The sequence below is a fragment of the Arctopsyche grandis genome, chromosome 3 (genome assembly GCF_051622035.1).
Source record: "Arctopsyche grandis isolate Sample6627 chromosome 3, ASM5162203v2, whole genome shotgun sequence".
Classification (NCBI taxonomy): domain Eukaryota; kingdom Metazoa; phylum Arthropoda; class Insecta; order Trichoptera; family Hydropsychidae; genus Arctopsyche; species Arctopsyche grandis.
The window spans coordinates 30,235,299-30,262,525 of NC_135357.1; the positions used below are offsets into that span (position 1 = coordinate 30,235,299).

Here is a 27,227-nt window from a genome sequence, read left to right on the forward strand (position 1 = left end):
CATAATACATAACGTTTAATTAGATCACAATTGAAAAATACTGTCTTTTTGGAAATTCAGACTAAATTTTCAATAAAATGAAATACTTGTATTGTCGACAGCATCATATTACATGTATATCAGCAACGATAATATGAAACTTCCTCACATTTCTATAACAATCTCAACTAGAAAAATTATGTACAAATTTGGATCGATTTCATTTCTTTTTTCTTTTTTTTTTGTTTTGCAGTTGAGATTTTATAAACGATCTTGATGTATGCGTTTGCAATACATTAACAAAGGTCTAATGATTATGATAAAGTGTGATTTTACAAATGAAGAACTTGACCGCTGTCGTCTGTGGCAGATTGGAGGCTTCGACGTGAGGAATGATACAGAGAATTCTCACTTCCGAGATCGGCACCCCCTGAATCTTCTAACGTCGCTCCAGTGAGGTCTACAATTTCGTCTTGATCAAATCTGGAATTACAAAATTGCACATTTTAGTAAAGATTTTCATGACATTAACACAATTATATGACGAAAATTATTCATTTGCTTAAATTGAGAACATAATTCTTCAATCATATATGAAAACGTGTGTTAAATTTAATTATTTTATTTAAATGTGTAATTGGCAATCGGCTGTGGATTTAAATCAAATTTAATATATTTGTTATTCGCGAAGACTATGGTTGATTTCAGTTTAACAAATTTTGCATTTAAATGTCAGTTATATTCATGCCTATCGTCAGGATCTTCTCCACTACTCGGATGTGAATGATGCGAGTGTCCTCCGCTGGACATTGAGGCTCGTCTCGGGGCAGGAACAGGGGTTGGTCCCAACGTTGAAGACGGTCCTAAAACGGCCCGTTGATTCGCCGGCTTCACCGTAATGATGAGATTTGAACTATTCGCTACCATCATATCGGTGACCTTAATAAAATCAATAAAATCATAAAACAACAATAGTATAAACAAAGTAAAATACGAAAAAAAAAACATATAATAAGATAAGAACATACTTGATCTAATGTTTTTCCGGCAACTTCGATTCCATTCACTTCGAGAACTTCATCGCCGACGGCCAACAATCCAGTACCTTCAGCTAGACCTCCAGGAACTAATCGCGATACGAAAACACCGGCTTGTCTTTCTACACCGGCGGCAGTCACTCGTACGCTCGTGCCGTCCCTACAAGCACCGAAATCCATTACAACAAATTCAAACAACAATGCATCAAATATATCACACTCTAAATATAACATATATATACCTGATGTAAAATCCGAGAGGTTTATCTGAGCCGTGCTTTAATAATCTTACTCTACGACACGTTTCTGGTACAATGTCTACATCTATAATTGCCGATACCTGAAACACAAACCCAACTGTAGCATACGTTGATGGAAAGTTTACGTTCGTAAGTTTGGTTAATATTATTACCTGTCTGAAGTCGTGTGGATTGGATATTGCTAATGATTTGGTTTTGCCAGGTGTGCCGCCGAGTATCGACGATATGATATTCCGAGGTCGCATAGTTCCATAGCCGTTGAGTTCTTCCAAACTGTCGCCTGAACAAAAATACAAAATATTGAGTTTTAAATACGAATCGAATTAAATGAACATTCAGGAAGCGTCTGCAGGCACAGGTCAACCAAACAATTGAGCAATATAGTGAACGCATGAGAAATTCTGGATGTATATGCATTGTGCAATGCTACATATGACTCATTGTCAAGTGTAAGCCTACAAGGCTCAATACAAACAATGGACCGTGGATAATGTCTGGATTCTGGTACAGTATGTGCGTTCATTCCGCGTTTAAAGCTTACTGAAACGTTTACACGCTTCAAGTTATCGATGCGGCAATAAATATTTAGGTTGAAGGCTGCTAAGATAAAACAAACAGTAAGACTTATTGAAACACATACACGATAATTATCAATACGTCTTATAAATAGCATATAAATATAGAGCTTTCGGAAAAATTTCATGTTTAAAAGGCCGCCCGATAGGGATGCATACTCTTTCCTGAAATTTTTAATATATATTCTTATATAGGAATACATAATGAGAAGAGTACTTGACAGATGGGAAGGTGGAATAACAATAGGCGGCAGAAAGATATCTAACATAAGATTCGCAGACGAAATGACGTTAATGGCCAACAACGAGGATGAAATGGCTGAACTACTTTGTAGAATAGAGATAGAGAGTAGACACCTGGGTCTAGAGATAAACAAAAATTCTATTCGTTGACAGATTTGAGCCTATCTACCTAGGTGCTTTGATCTCAAGGTAAGGAGGATGGCAATCGGAGTTCCGTAGAAGGATAAGAATGGCGAAAACGGCGATGGTCAGTCTGATGAAGATACGGAAGAACCGCTCTATTATGAGAATAACGAAAATCCGTCTGGTGTAATCACTATTGTTTCCCATTGCATTGTATGGAGTCGAGAGATGGACCCCGAAAAAGATAGAAAGGGACATGTTAGATGCATTGGAAATGTGCATCCCATGGACTGCAAGACGGACAAACATCTCCATCCTAAAAGAGCTGGTAGTTTCAGAAAGACTCTTCACAACGTGTAGTAAAAGGGTTCTTTCTTACTTTGGCCATATTGTAAGGAAGAATGTGGAGAGAATGGAAAGGCTGGTAGTCATCGGAATGCTGGAGGGAAGGCGAGCGAGAGGCGGTTTCCCAATATATGGTGAAACCAAATCAAAAAAACTGACGGGATCGTCAAACTTGGCACAAAATCGGGAGGAGTGGAGGTGAATTGTCCAACAAATTCCAGACGACTCGATAACTTTTCAATGAGGAAGAAGAAGACTTTTCAATGTTTTAGCTGTGATGTACATTTGTATGTCGAATCGAAACGACTATTATAGTACGGCGAGCAATATCGCAGATACACAGAATAGCGATATTATATATGATATTAAATTTTATTTTTAGCCAAGGGATAAAATAGTGAGAGTTGTTCAATCCCTTTCTACTCATACAAAAGGATATCATTTTATTAATTTCACTTGGTTAGTTCGATGAATTTTTAACTGTTCGGAATTTGTGATCCGATTTTGAACCACTTCCACTCTTCCAATTGCTTTGATATTTTACCGACGTACAGAGGTTAGCTCTCATTAAAGTAAGTAAGTAATGCCTCTGAAATGAAACTAGAGGAATTTAATCATTAAAAATTACATTGGAATAATCTGTCAGATCGACGTGATGACAGCTGGCTATCTAAACGCGCCTTTCTACCGCCACTACTTAACTTCACAGGTTACATATGTATGCAGTTTAACAGTTATATTTAAAACAAGTACTTTTTTCACACTCTCATATAAACTTTAGTTTATATTTCTGTATGTACAAAATATATGAAGAGAAAATTTATTTGAATTTGTATTGATGAAAAATCCATTCGAAGAATGGAATATATATATATATATATATATATATATATATATATATATATATATATATATATATATATATATATATATACAGCAGCAGTCACATAAAACGGAACGCTTAAGCGAAACATGTTTTTGCGTGAAATTTCGGTAATCTTATATAAAACCAAAACCGAAAGTCATTTAAATGATAGGTTGTACCATAGTGCATTCGTGTAATACCAAACGTGAAAAAAAAAAGTTGACAAAAATGAGTTGGGGAGAAATTTAATGGAGGGCAGATTTTACGACCGTGCGTTGACTTCACGGTTAAATGAAATTTGAAATGAAAATAACACTATACATATACATTTTTAATTTTATTACAGTCACATATTATTATTTACAACTTATAAAAAAGAAATTAATATTTTGTAGCGGCTCCTTTCGATTTTATAACTTCTTTTATTCGGTTTGGCATGGAATCTACTAAAGTTTTTAAATTTTCGATTGGGAAGTCTTCGTACCATATCTTTTCTATTATTTCTTTCAACGATTTAAGAGTAGTAACATTGTTCTTCCTTATCCTGTACTTGATACCCATCCATAAATTTTCGATTGGATTTAAATCGGGACCATTGCCAGGCCATGGTAGTGTCTTTACACCCATTTCTTGTAAATAGTCCCGAACCAAAAAAAAAGTAAAAAAAAAAAATCAGTTTTTTGATTGAAATTTTATAATTTATATTCAATGCTATCAAATAAAATGAATTCTCACCAATTTAGCTCGATGACAAGGGGCAGAGTCATCTTGAAAAATTATATCATCGGTATATGAAAGGTGGTTTTCCATCGATGGGACAAAGCTTTCTTCTAAAATTTTTTTATATTTTTTTCCATCGATGGCACCTTGTAGAAACTCCAATTGTCCAATGCTATGGTACGAAAAGCATCCCCAGACCATTTGACTTGGAGGATGCTTAACATTTTTAAGGGTACAATTTTCATTATACCTTTCGCCAACTTTCCTTCGGACATACGGAAAACCATCAGGACTATAGAGGTTAAACTTTGATTTGTCGGAAAGTATCACTCGTTGCCAATCTGATGGACTCCAATTTTCATGTGCTTTCGCCCATTCCAATCGATTGTTTTTCATTCTCTTGGTTAGTAGTGGTTTTTTTGCAGCTTTCCGACCGTACAGTCCAGCTTCTCTGAGTCGCCTTCTTACTGTTGAGTCGCTGATTTCCATGGAAAATTGTGAAGATACATCTGTTCTTATTTCTACAGCAGTTTTGAATCGCTGCTGTAAAGATAATCTGGTTATTACACGGTCTTGCCTCTCCGATGTGCATCTTTTCAGTTCGGTCCCCTTCTTACGATCAAAACTTCCAGATTCTCTTTTTTTTTATCAGTATTCTCGAAACAGTCGATATAGAACATCCCATTTTCTTGGAAATTGACCGAAAGGAAAATCCTGAACTCGCCAATGCCACGATTTTTACACTCTTCTGCAATGATAACTGAGCTCGTTTTTTCATGTTGACGTGTTAAAATTCGAATTTGATGCTTTCTCCTCGAAAACCCACACTAAACTGAACTCAAATCTTAGAAAACAATCATATTTAGAATATTTGGTCGTTAAAAACCCTACACATAAAGGGATTATCCTTTAATGACCTCGAAGTCGTAAAATTCACAAGCGTTCCATTTTATGTGACTGCTGGTGTATATATATATATATATATATATATATATATATATATATATATATATATATATATATATATATATATATATATATATATATATATATATATATATATATATATATATATATATATATATATATATATATATATATATATATATATATATATATATATATATATATATATATATATATATATATATATATATATATATATATATATATATATATATATATATATATATATATATATATATATATATATATATATATATATATATATATATATATATATATATATATATATATATATATATATATATATATATATATATATATATATATATATATATATATATATATATATATATATATATATATATATATATATATATATATATATATATATATATATATATATATATATATATATATATATATATATATATATATATATATATATATATATATATATATATATATATATATATATATATATATATATATATATATATATATATATATATATATATATATATATATATATATATATATATATATATATATATATATATATATATATATATATATATATATATATATATATATATATATATATATATATATATATATATATATATATATATATATATATATATATATATATATATATATATATATATATATATATATATATATATATATATATATATATATATATATATATATATATATATATATATATATATATATATATATATATATATATATATATATATATATATATATATATATATATATATATATATATATATATATATATATATATATATATATATATATATATATATATATATATATATATATATATATATATATATATATATATATATATATATATATATATATATATATATATATATATATATATATATATATATATATATATATATATATATATATATATATATATATATATATATATATATATATATATATATATATATATATATATATATATATATATATATATATATATATATATATATATATATATATATATATATATATATATATATATATATATATATATATATATATATATATATATATATATATGGAGTTCGGTCTTTCGTGTCATGTGAGGAGGACGTGCTTCTGCGTTCCTCCCGCTATTACTCGCTTAAACCCGGCTATTGCACGAAATTTAACTTAACCATCTAATCACTTATTTTACTAATTGCATCCTAGTATAATTTAAGTGTAAAAATAAACAGCAAATCGGTCGTAAAAAGCGGTTTTATATCAGTTATTTCGAAAAATTTTGTGCTAATTTTTGTGTCAAATCGGTGTCAAACGAGATACATCTCCCTACCTGAATACAAAAAAAGGGTCCTTCGCCAGCCAAGTCGGTCCCACAGAAGCAATAAATCTTCCACATAATTGCTTCCAGCCAAAAATCTTTAACGAACTTTACTTAATAGAATAATAGCAAACAGAAACGGTGTTTCCCAACTGTCTATCAGTTCTTTTTCATATTTAAATTATATTAAAGTAATTCGTGTAATTTTATATACTTTACTAAAGTTATTATTAAAATATTAAATTGCAAACCGCACTCACATATATAAATCCGTTGTCTCCAAAGAGGCGTCTCACGATAAAGATCTGTAAAAAAGTAGTATAACAATTGCTAATCTATTATTATCATAACTAACTACTTTCACTTACAAAGTAACCCTGTTAAATGGCATGTAATAACTCATAAGTGATCCAAGTGATACCTAGGATGACTATATGTCAAAGCTGACCACAGAGAAGAGTTTATGGCGGTAAGAACTCACTCCTTGAATGGAAATCTCTCTCAAGTACCGCCTTTTTCTCAACACATCTTGGATAAATGCGAGAAAAATAATATCCAAACCTCCAACAAGGTAAGAGTGACGATGGATGATAGCTTAGCTAATAGAAACCTGTATTTAGCCACGTACAATGTAAGAACGTTATCGAGTGAAGGAAGTGTGCTTGCATTAGAGAATGAACTAGAAAGTATCAAATGGGATTTAGTAGGACTTAGCGAAGTAAGACGAAAACAGGAAAACCAAATAATCCTAAAAAGTGGTAACTGTCTCTACTGGAGAGGGCTACCAAATGGTAGAATAGGAGGAGTAGGGTTTCTTATCAATAAGAGAATAGAAAGAAATATTATAGAAATAAACGACATATCGGAACGTATTTGCTATGTAGTATTAAGAATCTCGAGCAGGTACACTTGTCAAATCTTCCAAGTGTACGCCCCCACATCTAGCCACCCAGACGAGGAAATAGAAGACTTCTACGAAAAACTACAGGGCGCATACGATAATAGCCGCCACCACTTTAAAATAATCATGGGCGACTTTAACGCAAAAATAGGACAAAAGGCAAACACAGAAAGAGCAGTAGGCAATTTTGGTACCGGCCAAAGAAACGACAGAGGCGATCGCCTCATAGAATTCGCAGAACACAACAGGCTCTTCATCACTAATTCATTTTTCAGGAAAAACACCAACAATAAGTGGACTTGGGAGAGTCCTAAAGGAGACAGAAACGAGATCGATTTCATCCTAACAAATGCCCTGCACTCCGTTAAAGACGTTAGTGTTTTAAGTAAAGTAGATATAGGCAGCGATCACAGATTAGTCCGTGCCAAGATGGCCATTAATATAAATTGCGAACGTAGGAAATTAATAAAAGGATGCAGTAACTCTCCAGATTTCGCTCAACTAAGGTCTAGGAAAAAGGAATTCGAACTCGAACTTGGAAATCGATACGGGAAATTAAACCCAGAAGCAGACATCGAGGAATTGAACACTGTAATTAGTTCGGTTCTAACCTCAACAGGTAAGAAATTAGGTGGTTTCAGGAAACAGATTAAATTAAGCAAAATTTCAGCGGAAACAAAAAACCTAATTAAGCATAAAAGGAATTTAGATAGGGATAATAATAAGCAAGAATACAATCTAGTAAATAAGGAAATTAAGAAGAGAATAGTCAGGGATGTCAGGGATTTTAACAGCAAGCTAATAGAAAATACCATTAAGAATAACCGTAGCCTGAAAAAGTGCAAACAGGATCTTTTCTTAGGCAAAAACCAAATGATCGCAATCAGATCAGAGAGCGGAGTAATAATTAGGAATAGAGAAGAAATCATAGACAGAGTTTACACGTTCTATGCAAAACTATACGAGAACGACAACGGCCAATTCCCCACTCTGGAATCGACACACGGCCAAAGGGTTCCTGCAGTATTGCCTAGCGAAGTAGAGGCCGCGCTAAAAACTGCAAAGAATGGTAAAACCCCAGGGGAAGATAATATTCCCATCGACTTACTAAAATGTGGCGGCCCCCCCCTAATTAATATCTTAGCTAGGCTTTTCAGCAAATGCATCCAGAACCAAGCTATACCAGAAGGATGGAATAACGCAACTATCATTTTAATACACAAAAAAGGCGACAAAAGCGATATCAAGAACTACCGACCCATTAGTCTACTTTCAGCGGTCTACAAGCTCTTCACGAAGGTTATTACAGAAAGGCTGAAGAATATCCTCGACGAGAACCAACCTATAGAGCAGGCAGGGTTTAGGGCAAATTTCAGCACAATGGACCACCTCCAAGTAGTTGGCGAACTAATCGAGCGCGCCAACGAATATCAACGGCCACTGTGCCTAGGTTTCGTCGATTATGAGAAAGCCTTCGATACAGTTAGTCATAATGCAGTACTTAACGCTCTAAAAACACAGGGAGTGCCGGAACCCTATGTGGGACTGTTAGCTACAATATATAAGAATGCCACAGCTTCAGTTAAAATTTTTTCAGGTACAGATAGATTTAGCATAGGAAAAGGAGTAAGACAAGGAGATACAATCTCGCCCAAGTTATTCAATGCGGTGCTTGAGGGAGTTTTCAGGAAATTGGATTGGGATACAGCCGGAGTAAGCATCAATGGTCGCTTTTTGAGTCACCTTCGGTTCGCAGACGATATAGTTTTAGTAGCTCGTGATTCAGCTGACCTACTTATCAGACTAACACAGCTGGACAGGGAAAGTAGAAAAGTAGGATTAAAAATTAACGTAGATAAGACTAAACTAATGTTCAATAGTTATTGCATGCCTGATAGCATCCCCTTAGATGATAAACCAGTAGAAGTAGTAAATAATTATTTATATTTAGGTCAAATAATTGACATGTCTGGTAGTAAAAATGAAGAGATAAAGAGACGTATGAAATTGGGGTGGAGTGCATTTGGACGGATGAATGCTGTTTTTAAATCAAAAATGCCACTCTGCCTGAAGAAAAGGATCTTTGATCAATGCGTTTTGCCAGTGATGACGTATGGATGTGAAACTTGGACACTGAACGCCAAGATGCAAAATAAAATCCAATGCACTCAAAGAAGTATGGAACGCTGTATGCTTGGCATAACGAGGAAAGACAGGAAGCGGAACACGTGGGTGAGAAATATGACAAGGGTAGTGGACATAGTGGATAGAGTGAAGAGATTGAAATGGCAATGGGCGGGTCACGTAGCTAGGAGGATGGACGAAAGGTGGACAAAAGAAGTGCTTGAATGGTACCCGAGAGAAGGCAAAAGAGTAAAAGGAAGACCGCAAGGAAGATGGGTGAACGAAATTAGGAAAATGTGCGGAATGAGATGGATGAGTGTTGCGCAAAACAGAGACGAGTGGAAGCGTGTTGGAGAGGCCTTCATCCAGCAGTGGATGGCGAATGGCTGTAAATGATGATGATGATGATATATATATATATATATATATATATATATATATATATATATATATATATATATATATATATATATATATATATATATATATATATATATATATATATATATATATATATATATATATATATATATATATATATATATATATATATATATATATATATATATATATATATATATATATATATATATATATATATATATATATATATATATATATATATATATATATATATATATATATATATATATATATATATATATATATATATATATATATATATATATATATATATATATATATATATATATATATATATATATATATATATATATATATATATATATATATATATATATATATATATATATATATATATATATATATATATATATATATATATATATATATATATATATATATATATATATATATATATATATATATATATATATATATATATATATATATATATATTTATTTATTTATTTATTTAATAGTTTTGGACCATTGTGGCATTACAGGAAGAACCTAATGCGCCACAATGGCCTACATTTGAAAAATATATAAAAACATGATATAAAAACAAGTAAACTGTAAATAAAGGAAAAAAGCAAAAGCAGAAAACATGGTAAAATAAAATTACAAAAAAAGTAACAAAAGGAAAATAATACATCATTCAGAGAGAAAAAAAAAAAATAACAAAAGTGTAAAAATTAAAAATAAAATCCATAAATCCCATTCTTTGTTTACACTGATCAAAATTAAAATAGTATATAAAAATGTACAAAAGAGAAAGAAAAAATAAAATAAAATAAAACAAAATATGAATAAAAAATAAAATCACAGCGAGGCCCAAATGGAAGAGAGTAGATTAAGATTCCACTCATTCATCACATTCAAATTAAGAAAGTAATGATGAGCGCAGGTTACCAGATAAATATGTTAAGATAATATCCGACAATCTACGCTCCCCAAGGTGGAAAATATCACATTCAGGGACAGCAGCAACGATTTCATTGAGAAGTCGAATAGCTCTTGGAATAGGAGCCATTCGAAAAAGAACTGTGCGAGCAGCAGGTACAACCATTAAATGATGATGTCTACCACGCACATAATTATTAGGGACATAAAGTCCCAACTGTTCCAGCAACAACGGGCATGACGTATTACCACGCAATAGCTGGAGAACGAAACGAATTAACGAGAAGTTTCTCCGAAGTTCAAGGGAATTATACCCAAGCATGCCCAAAAGGAAAGGAGTAGGATAGAGATATGGGTAGTACCCATACTCTTTCTTATAAAGAAAACGAAGAAATGCTTTTTGCACTTTTTCTATAATAAGAGAGTAGTTTGCTTCGTGCGGATTCCACACAATTGCATTATACTCTAGCTTACTTCTAACAAGCGAGTTGAAAAGCAAGCGAGAAGACAAGGGGTTGGAGAATAATCTAGCATATCTCAAGACAAATCCAAGTCGACGAAAGGAAACGTCAGCGATTGTCTTGATGTGGTTGTGAAAGGTGAATTGAGGATCAAAAGTGATACCCAAGTCGACCATTGATTCCACGCGCTTCAACAATACGGATCCAATGGAATATCCGTGACAATAGAGCGAATTCGCACGTCCATAACTCATAATAGCACATTTACTAGTATTCAGTTCAAGCCCTAAACTGGAACTGAACTCTAAAACAGCGTTAATATCAGCTTGAAGGAGAGAGGCTTGCCTCTCATCCTTAATGTATATATCTGATATTTTATATTATATATATATATATATAAAATATCAGATATAATAAGCGGCAATTTAGCTTTTGAGAGGGCTGGACACCAGCGCCTTGTACATACAAACGTATTACACTTCTCCCTTCCTCAATTATGGTACTAGAGAAATTATTAATTATTAATTATTAATGCATCTATCGGTTTATTTTTTTGATTAGTTATTTTTTATAGGAGCTAGGAGCCGCCAAACATCTATAAAATCGCCTCTTTTTTACACCCACGAAAAGAGTTCAGCGTGCTTATTTAACGGTCGATTTTTAAAAAAATACGCGCATAGTTGCACAGAAAATATAATTATTTTCATACAAAATTTCATGATGAAATTTTTTTAAAAATTGGTCCAGTTTTGGAGGAGAAAATAGGAGAATACAAAACCTTGATTTTGTCGATTTAAAATACGTATTATCTGGTCGAAGCGCAACTGTCGCATTCACTCAATATATACATTTACTCAATATATATATATATATATATATATATATATATATATATATATATATATATATATATATATATATATATAACTAGTTGTTTTACCAGGCTTCGATCAGTATTAGTAATATAAACAACGTAAACATGGCGAATCTAATAGTAAATATTCCTTTGTTTTTTTATTAAATTTATTTGAAGCGAAAATATAATCGACTCGCCGTCATAGAAATTTCGACTTGTTTACGAAATTCCCAACCAAAGATATATACAGTCGTATGACAACGAATTACGAACACCGGCGTATTTACCCTATTTTGTATACCTGCGCCGTTGTAAGTAACATTTTGGGTTAGTTTTTTTTGTAGACCATTCATTGTATCCTATTCTATGTACTTACAGAAGAATAAGATTAGTAGTGTTTATACAAATATTTTAAAAACCGAACAAGTGCAGATAGACAGTTTGGCTTTGAAATTCGTTTGGTGTAGATGTGCTTTCAGTGGGAGAAAAGTTCGTTTTGAAGAGATTTTTGCTTTCCTGTATATTATCGATATCATTGAAGTAAGTTAAAGTGTTTAAATTTTTTAAATGTGACTTAATTATTTGTTTAAATTGCTTGTGAAACAACCCCCTTTCCTTTTTAGATGGGAAGAAATAAAGATTTATCCGTGGAGAAAATCGCCAATATTTCCACATTATTAAATACTCGGAAGTATTCCATAAGATATATTGCTCAAGATCAGGGGGTTAGCGTTTTCAGTGTGCATAAAATTAGCGCCCAACTATAAAGAGGTGAAAATCGTACGTTCACCAATCGTAAGAATTGTCGTGGCACTCGTAAATACAGTCCTCTAGTCTATCGAAATATCGTAAATATTGTTGAGAAGGATCGGTTTGCCACAAATAAAAAAATCCAGACGAATTTACGGGAGCGGAACCGAAATATCGACTCGGACAATACAACGCCGTCTCGCAGATGCGGGGATGACAAGCAGGCAGCTAGCTAAAAAACCGCTTTTGACGCCAAAAATGAAGAAAGCCAGGCTCAATTTGGCTAATGAGCATCGCCACTTCACCCTCGACGATTGGAAAGGGGTAATTTAATTGAAATTAAATTATTTGTTTAATTTTTTTTGAATGAATTGAATTAATCGATGTTTTTAACATTTTTAAGGTTCACTTCTCTGACGAGTCGTCAATTCAATTAATGACACCGACTCACCAATACGTACGTAGGCGAGTCGGCAAGCGGTATAATGAATCCTGTGTCATAAAAAATGTGAAACACCCGCTGTCACTCATGATTTGGGGCTCAATTAGTGCGGAAGGTCGGGGGCCATTGTATTTTGTAGAAGGGATGATGAATGCTTCGCAATATATAACGGTATTGCGATACACTCTATACAAAACAAAATCGCCTGCACTTAATGCAATATTATTGCACCCTGCCACAAAGCCAAAATTGTGAAAAAAATCATGTCCGACCACAATTTACCGCTCCTTCACTGGCCCGGTAATTCTCCCGATCTAAATCCTATAGAAAATGTCTGGCATACCCTTAAAATGAAATTAAATAAGCTCCAATGTACCAATACAAATATCCTAAAACAAAACATAATTTCTGTGTGGCAGGGAGATCCTGACATAAGGTCAAACATTGCGTCTTGTATCGAGAGTATGCCCAAAAGAATAGCATTGTGTCTCCAAAATAAGGGTGGACATACAAAATATTAATATATATATATATATATATATATATATATATATATATATATATATATATATATATATATATATATATATATGTTGTATTAATATTGTAAATAAACTATGTATAATCATTATAAACACATCTTTGTTTTAATTTTACGAACCTACTCTTTAATATATAGCTCTAAACATATAATTTGCAAAATCTGCACGGTGTTAGTAATTCGCTGTCATGGGACTGTACATACAAAGTCTCTTTCGAAATTATATATTAGATCATATGAATTCTAAATGAAAATTAATTGTAAGTAACATAGAATATGATTCTTTTCAACACCAGAATAACAGTAAAATAACGAAAATATGATTTAGAATTTCTATAGATACACATGTATGTACATATGTATATACGCAAACATTTCGCCTAATTATATTCAGCATAATTGCCGGCCTATTATGCCGCATTTTTGAACGCACAAGCGTAACGAAAAATGTTAGTGAACGCGCAGAGAGCGCAATATCGATGCGGCGTTTGTTGCACAATCATTGCACATTCGAAATTCAATTGTTCGCATTTCCTTTTAATCATCATCATCATCGTCATTATCATTGTCGGCCCGTAAACGGCCGCCGCTGGACAAAGACCCACTCAGCCTTCGCTCCGACGAAGAAGTACCGAACACTGAACATCCATCAACTGGAACTGGAGAATTGCTTACACGACTAATGTATCGCGCTTAAATGATGTCAACTACTTGTTATAGGACTTTTAATGCTAATTTCAAATAGATATATGTTTAACAAGTAATCAGGTTTTCAAGCATGCGATATTATACAATACAGTATACGGTTTACATATGTATAATGTAACACTATTGGTGCGCAATCTATCAATTGATTTACATATATACATATATTGTATGTAGATATTTTTCTTTATGTATTTTCAGACATACATATTTAATAATTATAGTCAAATTTCAGAGTTTATCCCTACTTTTACAAAATTATATTATACTAGCTGTATTACCCGGCTTCGCTCGGTATTTGTAATATAAACCGCTTAAACATGACTAATGTAAACATTTTATTTGAATAGTTTTATTTTATATAAATTTAATTGAAAACTCATTTGTTTTATTTTATTAAATTGACTGTCACGAACAAACAAACATATATAGTAAGTCTCTTATAAAAAATTATATGTACACCCCCGGGGTCTGCGCCCACTAGGGCTCCACCCCTCGGCGTCTGCACCCCCTTGGGCTCTGCCCTCGGCGCCTACGCCCCCGGGAACTTAGAATCCTTTAAATCGGAAAAAAGCAAATTATTTGTTCGATGACGTCAGAACAATAGATTGTCGACTATTAATTAAATTGACGAAAAATACATACATACATACATACGAACAAACTTTAGTGTTTTATATGTTAGATATAATGGATTTTAAATACAAATACTACATGTTTTTCTATTAGCTATTTTTAAATAAACAACGATAATAATAGTTGATCAATTGTTTTGAACAAATAATTTATTAAAAAAAAAATTATATATCTAAATTTTATAATAAACAAATGAATCCCAATTGCTATAAAATAAAATAGAAATATTAAAAATTGACGAATAAATATATTTAGATCAGTCAATAAACCTTTTTAACATCTGGAAGCTTTAATCATGATTTTTTTTTCGCACTAACCATTTAACGCCATTGGAGGATGTATTACTTCGTCACCATTTGTAAAAATTTCCCCAATGACGAGCTAACTCGTCATGAGTTTTACTTTCCTTACATATTTGACATGTTTTTCGTCTTTCATACAAATATTTTTGAGAATCTAAAAGAAAACATTATACAATGCGAGTAATTCAAATAATTCGCATTGTCAATAATACACTTTAGACCACGGGTTCCCAATATATGGGGTCGCGAAAGGTTTTCTGTGGGGTCATCAACAAATAAAAAGGGGCCGTCATCCGAAAAAGGTAGTGAACCTGAGCTGTAGACTAAAAGAGCCAACCCCAAATAAATGGGATAAGACTAAGAGAAGAAGAGTTCAATGTATTAAATTTAAAAAATATTGTTTAACCAGCAACATATGTAATCAGTAGTTACAGTTTAATGCTTTCGATAGTGTGGTCACAGGTTCTATCCCTGTCTTTGTTGCTGGCCAAACCTTAAATACTGACTCCAAGGTCGACCGTTTCATATCAGATTTGCCAATTTATATGATTTAATTGGAAACGGTTCTAACAAATCGGCAATCCTGTCCTATTTTCTCGCAAAATTTTTAGTTTATAGCATCTCATAATTTGTTGATATTTAAAAATGATGATTGTAATGTTTAGTGATCGATGTTTTTTAATTGGCCTCGTAATAATACTTGTGTACAATGTTGAAATTTTAATCGTTTTTTTTTTAAGAAATTGACAATAGTGAATTATTTTTGTGCGAAAACCATTCATAGAACGCCGATCTTTAATCATGAGTTACCCTGCCAGTTTTACAAATACCGGAATATTCGAGTCGCATTGTAAAAATTCTTTTGAATGCGCCATGAATAATTAACGCTAATAATGCTGATAAGAATATTACTAATGGAGAGAGGCGTTTCGGTGGAACGGAAGAGCATTTTTGCCGAGTGCAAATAACTGTTATTCTAAATTTGGACGAAGCTATACCGAACGGTTGGACGAATAATTTTTTTTTATGGTTACACACAATAACGATAATTTTATTTAACAACAAGGATCGATATATAATATACATAAAATCGAATAAGGTAAATGTCGATTACGACACTTGTGACTAACGCCATTGACCATGCACACCTGGGTATGCGAGTTTCTAAGTATTTTTCACTCCTATTTTTCCATTTAGGGAACGTGCAGGAAACGGTTTCTATATAAACTTTCCGCTTAGATTGTCCGACCTGACCGGTTAGTATCGCAAGATCGGGATTCCTTTCAAATGCTGTGCCACTGGCCAAAAAGGAGAGACTTACTCAATTTATGACATCAAGCTCATAGCGGTGCTACTATAACGTGTGCTCAACGTGTCCTTACGCGTCTAAGGAAACTATTTCGTTATCCTTTTATAGACTTCTAAAACATTGCTTTACCCTTTGAGTGCTTACGCCTTTCCTGTTGAAAGCCCGCCACGCTGAAAATTTCGCCAACATTTCCAACTAGAATTATATAGAAATCCAATAGAAAGCAGTATAAAAATTGTAGCTGGCCTAAACAAATCCTAGATAACTACCGCCGAGGATTTCGAGTTTTGTAAAGGTGTGTTTGGACTCTCTAATATATCTTGCAACAATATAAAATAAGCAAAAGAAGTCTATTATTGAATGTATTTTTTCAAAACTACGTAGTTCCATCTTTTTAATTGTTGTTAACCTTTGAAGGAAGGAGCGTCTAGATCGAGCGAGTGTCCCTAACCGGGGTCGAGTAAGACCCCAGTATTTTTAAATCAAAATACAGCTTTTCTGGGTTCAATATAACCTAACCTAACCTAACCGGGGTCGAGTAAGACCCCAGTATTTTTTAATCAAAATACAGCTTTTCTGGGTTCAATATATATCTTATTAATCATTTTATACAAAAGTTTTAGTCCTATAGCATGTTTTTGTATTAAAAAATAACGACAAGTATCGACATGCAATCGCACATAAATAGGTAAGGCCAACAGGCGACTGCATGACTCAATAGCCACGCGCCGAAAGCGACGAAAACATAGCTGTCTCTTTCTCTCGCATTGATTCATCGATCAACAAGAATATGCAAGCGAACAGTCAAAAACATGACTTATCGTTACCGCCTTTAAATCATACTTTGGAACGTATAAATGTATAAATGTATTTTTTTACGATGTACCCCTTTTCTAAATCATACAAAATCTATTAAAATAAATTTCTTGTAGTTCAATCTTGGAATACAAGACATATAGGGTGTATAGCTTCGAAAACCACATAGTTATTACGAAGAACGTAAAAATTGGGGCACTTGCATACCCCACTTAGGTAAAGGAGGGTTAAAATGTAATGCCAAGCCATCATCTAAAATACTCAGCAGTTAGGGATTTCCATCGGGAAATTTTGCTATGGTTATAAATTCAGAAATTCCGGTGGAAACCAGTCTTTATAAACGTTGACAAATGAATAACACGAGTCATGTTCAATGCATTCTTACTTTATCTATGTATGTAGTAACAATAGATGAAGTTTTTTTATCAACGCTACCTGTAAAGGCTTAGCGGGTAGTATTCTTGTTTACTTTTTACATGCTCAAAATACAACGCCTATTGGTGTTTTTCAGGCCGATGGATTTGTTAGCAAAACGCCGATCGGCGTCGGTCAGCATTCAAAGGGTTAAAAGTCTTGCTAGAGCTTTCCAAAGGACAACTCTAGCAAGTCAACGTATAATGGAAAGTAGTTCTGATATCAAACGATTGTTATCTTGTGGAATAAGCGATAACTGATCATTTTTTTTAATATAATGAAGACATAGGAGAAAGACGCATCGCACTTTCACCGAACGAATAAAAATAATACGAAAGTCCGAATCGGATCGGATCGACGTGTGGTGGCAGACGATCTAGAAAGAAGAAGAGAAAGATAAAAAAAAGCGCATTCGAATAGAAAGTGGTCAGAAGCGAGATCTAGCGTTGGATATATCAATAGAGCAGGTCAAGGACGCGCGGAAGAGTCGCGAGCCACAGATGGAGAAGCCGTTTCAATGCCAAAACCGATTAGATCAGAATCGAGATCGATTCGTACACCATAAATAAACACTGCAAAGCCAACCTGTTTCCATAAGTTACTGCAGCAGCAATTGTAGTCTCGATGTGATCGAGAAAACGACAAGTTTGGGGGGGTTTTGATAATAAAAACGCACACCGTTCACTCATTTTTGTCGTGGGTGATGGAAGCAGAAGGTCGTCGACGATTGACATATCCACATTTGGAGTACGTAGGTTGCCCATAAATATGGCATAGATTCGAAGATTTGGCGCTGAATATTGAACAGTTCAAGTCGGGTAGTGCTAGTTGGATTTGCTCCATTGCGCTCGGATTGATCGACACGAGATAACTTCATTAGAGGAGTAAACAAAGTACCCAAGTGGTATGATGGGCGATGAATAGACCACCTCTGCGAAGGAATGTCGCTCTGACCCTGCGTCCTACACGCGATAAAAAAATATAAACAAAATTGGGATGCAATTGCCCAAAGGGAGTGAGTGGTGGCTCGTGCTTAACACAAATAAAAATAGTAATAATAAAAAATCGTAAAGGAGGTTTGTAAAAAAAGGGAGAGAATCGTATGCATTAAGTCAACTTTTTTATAGTAGTCGTAGTAGTGTTCGAGTTTTTTTTACAAGGACTACAATACGTTTCAAATTGAGTTACTTCATATGATAAAAGTTAATGCTGTTTATTATTCAGAATACGCTCATGCATGTTGACGTGAGTCTTTTATAATAAATTATAATATAACGTAATGTATAAATATTCGTAATATGATTACTTTAAAACGGTCTACAATTAATTGATGAAAATACTATTGTTGGTTCGTAGAAAAACAAATAAATATTCAAATAAATTTAATAAAATGTTTATGTTTAGATTGGCCATTTTTAAGCGGTTTATATTACAAATACCGAGCGAAGCCGGGTAAAAACACTAGTATAATAATAATAATAAAAAGCTTGTAAAAACGAGCAATAGATATTTTTAATATTCATAAGGAAATGACTAAAGCCCGGACCCAGAGGGTGTTGCGTATTGTTCAAATGTTGTAAATGCATTGTTAAAGGTTTGCCGAACCTTTTTTACAAAGCATTTTCAACAAAGGAACAATAAGCGGCACCTTGGCTATCCTACCCCTAGAAATGACTGAATAATGATTGGAAAATATTATTAGTAATAAAAGCAGCGATTGGCAATCTTTGTGCAGTGTCGTATTTTATGATTGGAGTCAAAATAAAGATGCCAAGTTGCTACTTAGAGATGGGAAATAAACGAAATATACTAAACAATAATTTTAGAAAAATATATCGATCGTTTTATGTACTGAGAGTTTCTGTGAGGATTTATAGTGAAATAAATTATTTTAAAAAATTGAAACGTTATGTCGACCACTTATGTATCTAATCCAGTGTTTCCTAACGTGGGAGTTGTATGTATGGGGGAGGGGCAAATCGTTAATATTGTAACGTAGAGATTAGGTGAGTAGCGCTCGTGGACCGATGGTTTAATAGGGCTGATCACCTGATCTCGCGTTCGCGCAATATGGCCTCGACGTATAGAGGACTCGTGTATAACGGCCAATAGGATCGCGCGACTCATCGACCAATAGGATCTCGCGAATATCTATGTACGGAGAGCGCCCGATGCGTATAAATATTGGGCGCTTTCGAACTGTAGAGCATTCGGAGCTGGAGAGCCGACGAGTTCAGACAAATAAACAACTTCTACAACACTAACTGCATCTTTCTCTCAGATTCCGGAAACCCCTCTTCACGTCCACGCAACAATATTTTTTGCTAAGCCGAAATTAATATTTGATACTGCAATTGAGAAATTTTAAAAAATATCGACAATAAATTAATTATTCTCTGCACGAAATGCTAACTGAAGTCGTACTCTTAAAGCTAGTTATGGTATTTCTCATCTCATAGATACATACCTCAAACTATAGGAGAGAGTACGTATATTTAAACTTAAGCCAGTTATATCAGTCTTTCTCAAAAAAGTTATAATAATAGATGATAAAGATGTTAAATAAATGCCACTGAGCTAAATACTATATAGTAGAGTTTGGGTCACCATCCTGTATGTTGGGATCGATTGGACCATGTTGGTGGCGACTACTTTACTTCCTTCCCGCCCGTCATATTAAACAGTCGTGTTTATGTTTGTGGGTATGTGGCGGACGCGTCGACCAGTATAGATATTAAAAAAAAAAACAAATTTTGGAATAATATGATAATATTTAATAAAATAAACACACGCGAACGAGGCGTAAAACCAACCAGCGTGAAGCGGTCCGCGTGGATTAAAACGTTTGACCAATTAGAGCAACAACAATACATTCTGACCAATGGGTGCATTTTAAACATCCGCTATAGGGATGTGGCGTGAAGACAGACCGTGTCAAGGAGACGCGGAGAAGTGGGGGGGGGGGATTTGGAGCGTGTGCGACATATGCTCCTGATATAAAGCACCGGAGTTGGAACGGATGACGTCGGCGTCAGATGCGCTGCGCGGGAGCGTACACACATACACGTACATTCATTCAACATTTCGAACGGGTGAACGGGTTGGATCGGCGAGCGTGTAATGCGCGCACTCAACATTTGCGTGCCTATAAATTACCTTACATTATATGTATATATAACTTTATTTTAGTTCGTGTATCAATTCCTTTCCGAAACCACCCATTGAAATCAACGGGCACAACAATAGCAGAAGATAAAAGGAGGGGGCATGAAGATTTTTGAGGCATTGTTTGGAAACACTGATCTAATCAGTCAACCTACTTGTTATAATATTTATACCAGAACCAAAATACTGCATACTTCGCTTGTATAAATAAATTTAAATAATTATTTATAAATATTTTCGTAAAGAAGTGTGTCAAAAAATCAGAAACATTATATATGTACATATGTATATACATATGTATTTCAATTTTTATCAAATAACTGATGCCTCATACATAATTATATAGGTAGTATTACAGATGATCAAAATTCTTTAAATATAAAAGGTAGTATTATAGATGATCAAAATTCTTTAAATATAAAAGGAAGGATTGCTCAACAGACTTTAAACAGACAAACTTAATAACACTCCAAAAACAACAAAATAGATTAAAGACATTGTATATTTATAAGCGGAAATAAGTTGCTTCTATCGGTGGATAACTTAAAGCCAGATAAACGATAATGATAAAAAGTTCGTACATAAAACTAACAAACGGTAAAACAATCATTAGAAAATAAATACTAAATGTATCGAGTACTGATTACAAACTCTGTCGGTATTCACTATCTTTTACCAAATAAATACATACATATTATAAATAAAACACACCAGCATACTAGCGAAGTTTCAAGCGATTGCAAGACCACCTCTGAATAAGTCGACGAATCAACAATGATAAAAATGCATAGAAAGCAGCTACGTTCTGGGCATTGAAAGTAACATTTCCCATTAACCAAAGTCAACACCAATTAAAAATTCATGTGCAATGAAAGCCTTCCACATTTACCGAGACCACTTCAGACTATGGGCAACAAACAAAAGCCCGTATAAGCTTCCAAGACACGACAGAAGGTTAAAAATAAACCACATTTTTTCATACGTGTGTGCATCAACCAGTAAATAATGCAAATTATCGAAGAAATCGAACATAACCCAGAAGTGTGGATCGGAATGTTAGCATATTACAAATGTACAATATATAATTTCAAACAAATTAATAAAATATTTATTTATATGTATATGTAAAATATTAATTGATTCGCTTTCTACATATTCATTTCAATCGAACATGTACACTCGCTTTTACAGATCGCCCCAAAGCGATGAGTGTACAGATATAATACAATCAATACAAGCATTTTTAGCAATGCGAATTAATACAATCATCCACAGTGACATCTATGAAGAAATTTTTGCAGTATTTTATTATAGAAATTGGCGAGCCTCAAGACGCTGAATAACTTGAGATTTGCACAGGAGATTGGAAAGGAGATGCCAATTTACAGGAACCCTTTCAATGAAAATCAGAAAAATTGGCAAACTCTGATAAGATACATCAGCAACCAAGGTCTGGCCAACAGCTACTAGTGGGAATTGAACCGTGACAACTCTGCTCGAAAGCATAATTTATTTATTTATTATTTTTATTACATTTTATACCAGGAAGGCCTTACAGGTAAACCCCAATGCGCCTTCCTGGCCAATTACAAACAATACATTTTTATTATACAAGTCGCTGAATTACGAGACACTGAAAACTCGCAAATTAACGAGACATCTATGATTTGTACATAAATTTTATTGTACATTAATCATACTCAAATAGTGGTGACATAGTAGGTAGGAAGGATTTTAGGCAATTTTTAATCGGGAACCGTTTCAACAATGAAATCAGAGAAAATTGGCAAACTCTGATCAACCTGGAGTCACAAATATCCAGGTCTGACCAGCAGCACTACAGATATACTCAGAAAAATTCTTTTCAATCGAGGTCAGCTCATGGGATCGAACCCGGCGCCTCTTGGTGCTAGGCAGAAGCTTAACGACCGAGCTATGCTGCTGGCTATAAAATACTAACCACTAGTCTACGTTGCTGGTTATGTATTATACAAGTCAATGCAATTTACACACATGAAATTTGTTTACATTTAAAACTATTCATCATAGTAACGAGCTTAAAAAATCATAAATAAATAAAACATTCACCGTGAAATCGACTAGTAAAGACTTTGTATGTTAATTGAATCGTCTAAATGCAAATGAGACGAACCTTTCAAGGCAATTATCATACATACACGGTAGCATCAAAATGATTTCCTCGTCGAAAAATCATACCAATCTAATCAAAAACCCATAAATTAAAAACAACATCCATTGTTATTATTCTACAATAATGGTCAATGAATGATAAGAATTGAATACGAACCGTGGGAAGATCAATCTCAATATATAAGTAGAAAGCGGCGTTGGATAACTGGGCCAATCTAAATTTCACTAATGCTCCGCTCGAATGAGACGTTCGAAAACGAAGAGGGGAAGTGGATGAGGATTGTATTTTATTCGACAGGACGAACCTTTGCGTTGTATGATGACCCGCAGCAGCGGTCTGGCCGTGTGCAGCGCTCTGCCGAGGTTGTCATCGTTGTTGATGGGCAGGAGATCGCCATCCCGAGGGTCCGTGTAGGAGACGAGGAACGCTATGCCGACTATTCCGTGCAATCGCTCCACGAACGATCTGAACTCTTCGTATTTTGGTATCTCGGCACGGGCTATTGAAAACCGTCTAAACTCTGCGTCAAACTGCAATTTGGAAAAAACCGCAAAACATTACATCAAAACAAACAAAGCTCAAGTCTTTTAAGACATGATTCATTAACAGAAAAAAATGGACAGTCGAAAATTATGAATGCATCATTTAAATTATGAATGCATACGAGATATAATTCGACGGTTGACCATTTAGAGCAGAAGTGTATTGACGACGGTGTACAATGAAGCTATTCTATTCAAATAGTGTTTTCAATGCAGTTACAATTTAAAATGTAACATGTTAGTTGTAAGATAAGACGACAATCATAGTGTCAATACTGAAAGAATTACTGTAGGAATTTCAAAGCAAGTATATGTGCGTAGTGTTGGTAAAAAATATGTACATATATGATCCTCATAGACATTAAATTGATCAAAAAATAAATAAAATCATTCAGTAACATGTTGTTCAAACATAAAATACAAGCAAACAGGAAAATTTTCCACATTCAATGACAATAAAGCATATATACAGGAAAAATCAGCAATGTAAGAAGAGTCATTACAAGCTTTTTATTATTTTACAATATAATTATACACATGAAAGTTGTATTAAAACATTTTTTGTTAAATACAATATGTATGAAGGATCATTTAAATACTTTGATATGTTTTTGCTCCATAGAATTTATACAATTTGATAATATGTACTTAAATACAGCAAAGAAGACTGATTAGATATAATTTTAAGGACGATAATTAAAATTTAATACACATTTGTACAATTTATTTATTTATAGTTTGGCATAAGAAAAAAAAAAAAAAAAAAAACAGAATATATAATAGGGAATGTCTTGCATCCATAGTCAGCACCGATGTGCATATAAGAACCAGCCTTAAATACAAAACATAAGGATTGTAAATAGGTTTTTGAGCTCTTTTTCCTATTATGCTTTAGATTAACATTAGAATAATATAATACTGTGATTACTAACCAAATTAAATTAAAATTGTAAAATAGAAAATGATCAGTAGATCAGTAGCTATTAAAATAGATAAAAGATGTATTGTGAACATAATTTCGTAATAATAAAAAGCATTTAAAAATCAAAAAAATCAAAATACAAAACATCCTTGCGAGGCTCAAATGGAAGAGAAAAGATCAAAATTCCACTCATACATCACATTCAATTGTGAAATTAATGATGAGCGCAGACTACCAGACAAATAATCTCTAATAACCTATGCCTCTGATGAAGAAAATATCACATTCAATCACGGCAGCAACGGTTTCATTAAGAAGTCAGACAACTCTTGGAATATGAGCCATCACGCACATAATTAAACATTAAATAACAAATGTCGCTTTAAAGTTGGCAGGAATCATACATAATATTATTGTAAACAAAATTACTATACAATAAAAACAACATCCTATAGGAACACAGTTATATACTTATATTAATAATTCCACTTTCGATTTAATTCATTCATCATGATTAACACAAGCCTAAATTATATTCAAGATAACACCTATTATTTACAACCACTGTCATTGTATTACAACTTTTTTTAATTTGACAACTGATAATCTCGATTGTACAACAATTATAAACAAACATCAATTTCTCACATTCTAGTACTATAAATTCGGGATCAACTTGTCAAAAAAAGGCAACTAACTGACTCACCAACCACAGATGCATACCATCAATTATGAATCACACGAGCCAACATTCCAAAGATTCAAACAACACTAGGAAAGTTTGCAAAGGCATGTAATCAAACATGAGGAGTGTGGTAGAAGGAGGAGCCGTTGAAGAGGGAATTGACAATTGGCACGAGACGAATACGAATACGAACACGAACGCGCAACAATTGTCGTTTGACAGTTGGGCGAAGCGGAAGCCGCGTTCCTGGAGCGGTGCGTCATCTTCGTCTCGCGTCCCTCACCAACGGCCGGAGACTCGTATCCTGAGGGATGGGGATCGGGAGATTGGGAGACGATGTTGACAGTCGAAATCCAGGTGGCCAACGGCGAGGCGAGGGGAGGCCGAGGGGATTACCTTGCTCTTAACCTCAACGCAGTGGCTGTCAATCCTGGCGGCGATTTTGTTCTTGGACATGGCGAGGGCAGGGCGGTGCAGGGACACTGGCTTCGGCCGCGACACGCCGCGCGCAGCCGTCAGCGGCCGACTGCTTCACTCCTCTCCACTTCACCTCTCCTCTCCTCTCCTCTCCTCTCCTCACCTCACTTCACTCACACCGACACACACCCGTCATCCGCCCACTCACATGCTAGCCGTAACACCTCTATCCACGCGCATTGCCCGCTTTCTATTTTAGGTCTCGATAATTCGAAATTTCCCAGTTTCGTTGCACGGTTGTAAAGTCAGTCGCCGAAAAATATAACAAAATGATAAATTTGCAAAGTGAATTGACACGCTGCGTTTAAATGTAGAGCTACGTAAGCCCGAGCTTAGAACTTTGGACATATTAGCCAGCAGTGTGGCTTTGACTGCCCTTTGACTGCTACAACAACGATATATCGTTGTTGTGAAAACGGCAAATACTGCTAATGGTGCTTACGGACGAATTCAGATATTGGTGACATAGAAGGTAGAATGTATTTTGCCAATTTAATGGAGGAACCGTTTCAACAATGAAATCAGATAAATAGGCAAACTTTAAAAGGAAACGATCGACTTGGAGTTCCAAAAATCCAAGTCTGACTAGCAGCATTAAATATTAGAATGGGCTCTAACCTGCTAACCTCTCGGCGTTTAATAAAAACTTAAAAACTACCGAGCCATACTGCTGGATGATGATAGAAAAAATAGTATCAAGTACACTTTTTCATGAAATTATATTATTTATTGGTAAAATGTTGAAACAGTTTTGGAAAATGAGCGTAAATAGTAAATTGCCTTTTGCTGTAAAATAAAACCACGATATATTATATGTATGTTTGTATTTATGTATATATCTAGTAAATTGCATCGTAAAATTTTCGATATGCACCGTCATATTCGTTATCGCAATGAAACGAGAGCAACGGAATGCATCACATCTCTAGGCTCGTACATTGATCGTACATTGGTGAATTCAACGACGATTTGGGCCAACTTTTTAACCAGCAGTAGCGTACAAAATATCGAAATAAAAATTAAATTTTAAAATTGAAATTAAATATCAAAATCAAGCTAAAGAGCGAGATTGAGCTAAAATTAGATCATCGTTGATGTTTTGAATTACAACAATGTTTTGAATTACGACGATACGCATTTAAAACCAGAGAAATATTATAATTTCTCTGCGTACGAGCGAAAAAAAATATTGTTAAAGTCGTCACGAGATGTTACTGTATTTCCACGTGGATGATCGATAAAA

General features: G+C 33.7%; 2 protein-coding genes across 2 annotated transcripts in view; one reads left to right on the plus strand and one right to left on the minus strand.

Moving 5' to 3' along the window:
* par-6 (partitioning defective protein 6) lies at window positions 1-26,383 on the minus strand. The gene is made up of 7 exons (XM_077427502.1): window positions 25,904-26,383; window positions 23,663-23,888; window positions 1,429-1,556; window positions 1,259-1,356; window positions 1,008-1,176; window positions 728-918; window positions 1-462 (listed from the first exon to the last, which is right to left on the minus strand). Exons 1-7 carry the CDS (start codon window positions 25,961-25,963, stop codon window positions 312-314), a joined length of 1,023 nt encoding a protein of 340 aa, XP_077283628.1. The 5' UTR covers window positions 25,964-26,383; the 3' UTR covers window positions 1-311.
* LOC143909500 (uncharacterized) overlaps window positions 1-27,227 on the plus strand; it is a 286,312-nt gene that overhangs the window by 113,888 nt on the left and 145,197 nt on the right. The window lies entirely within an intron of this gene.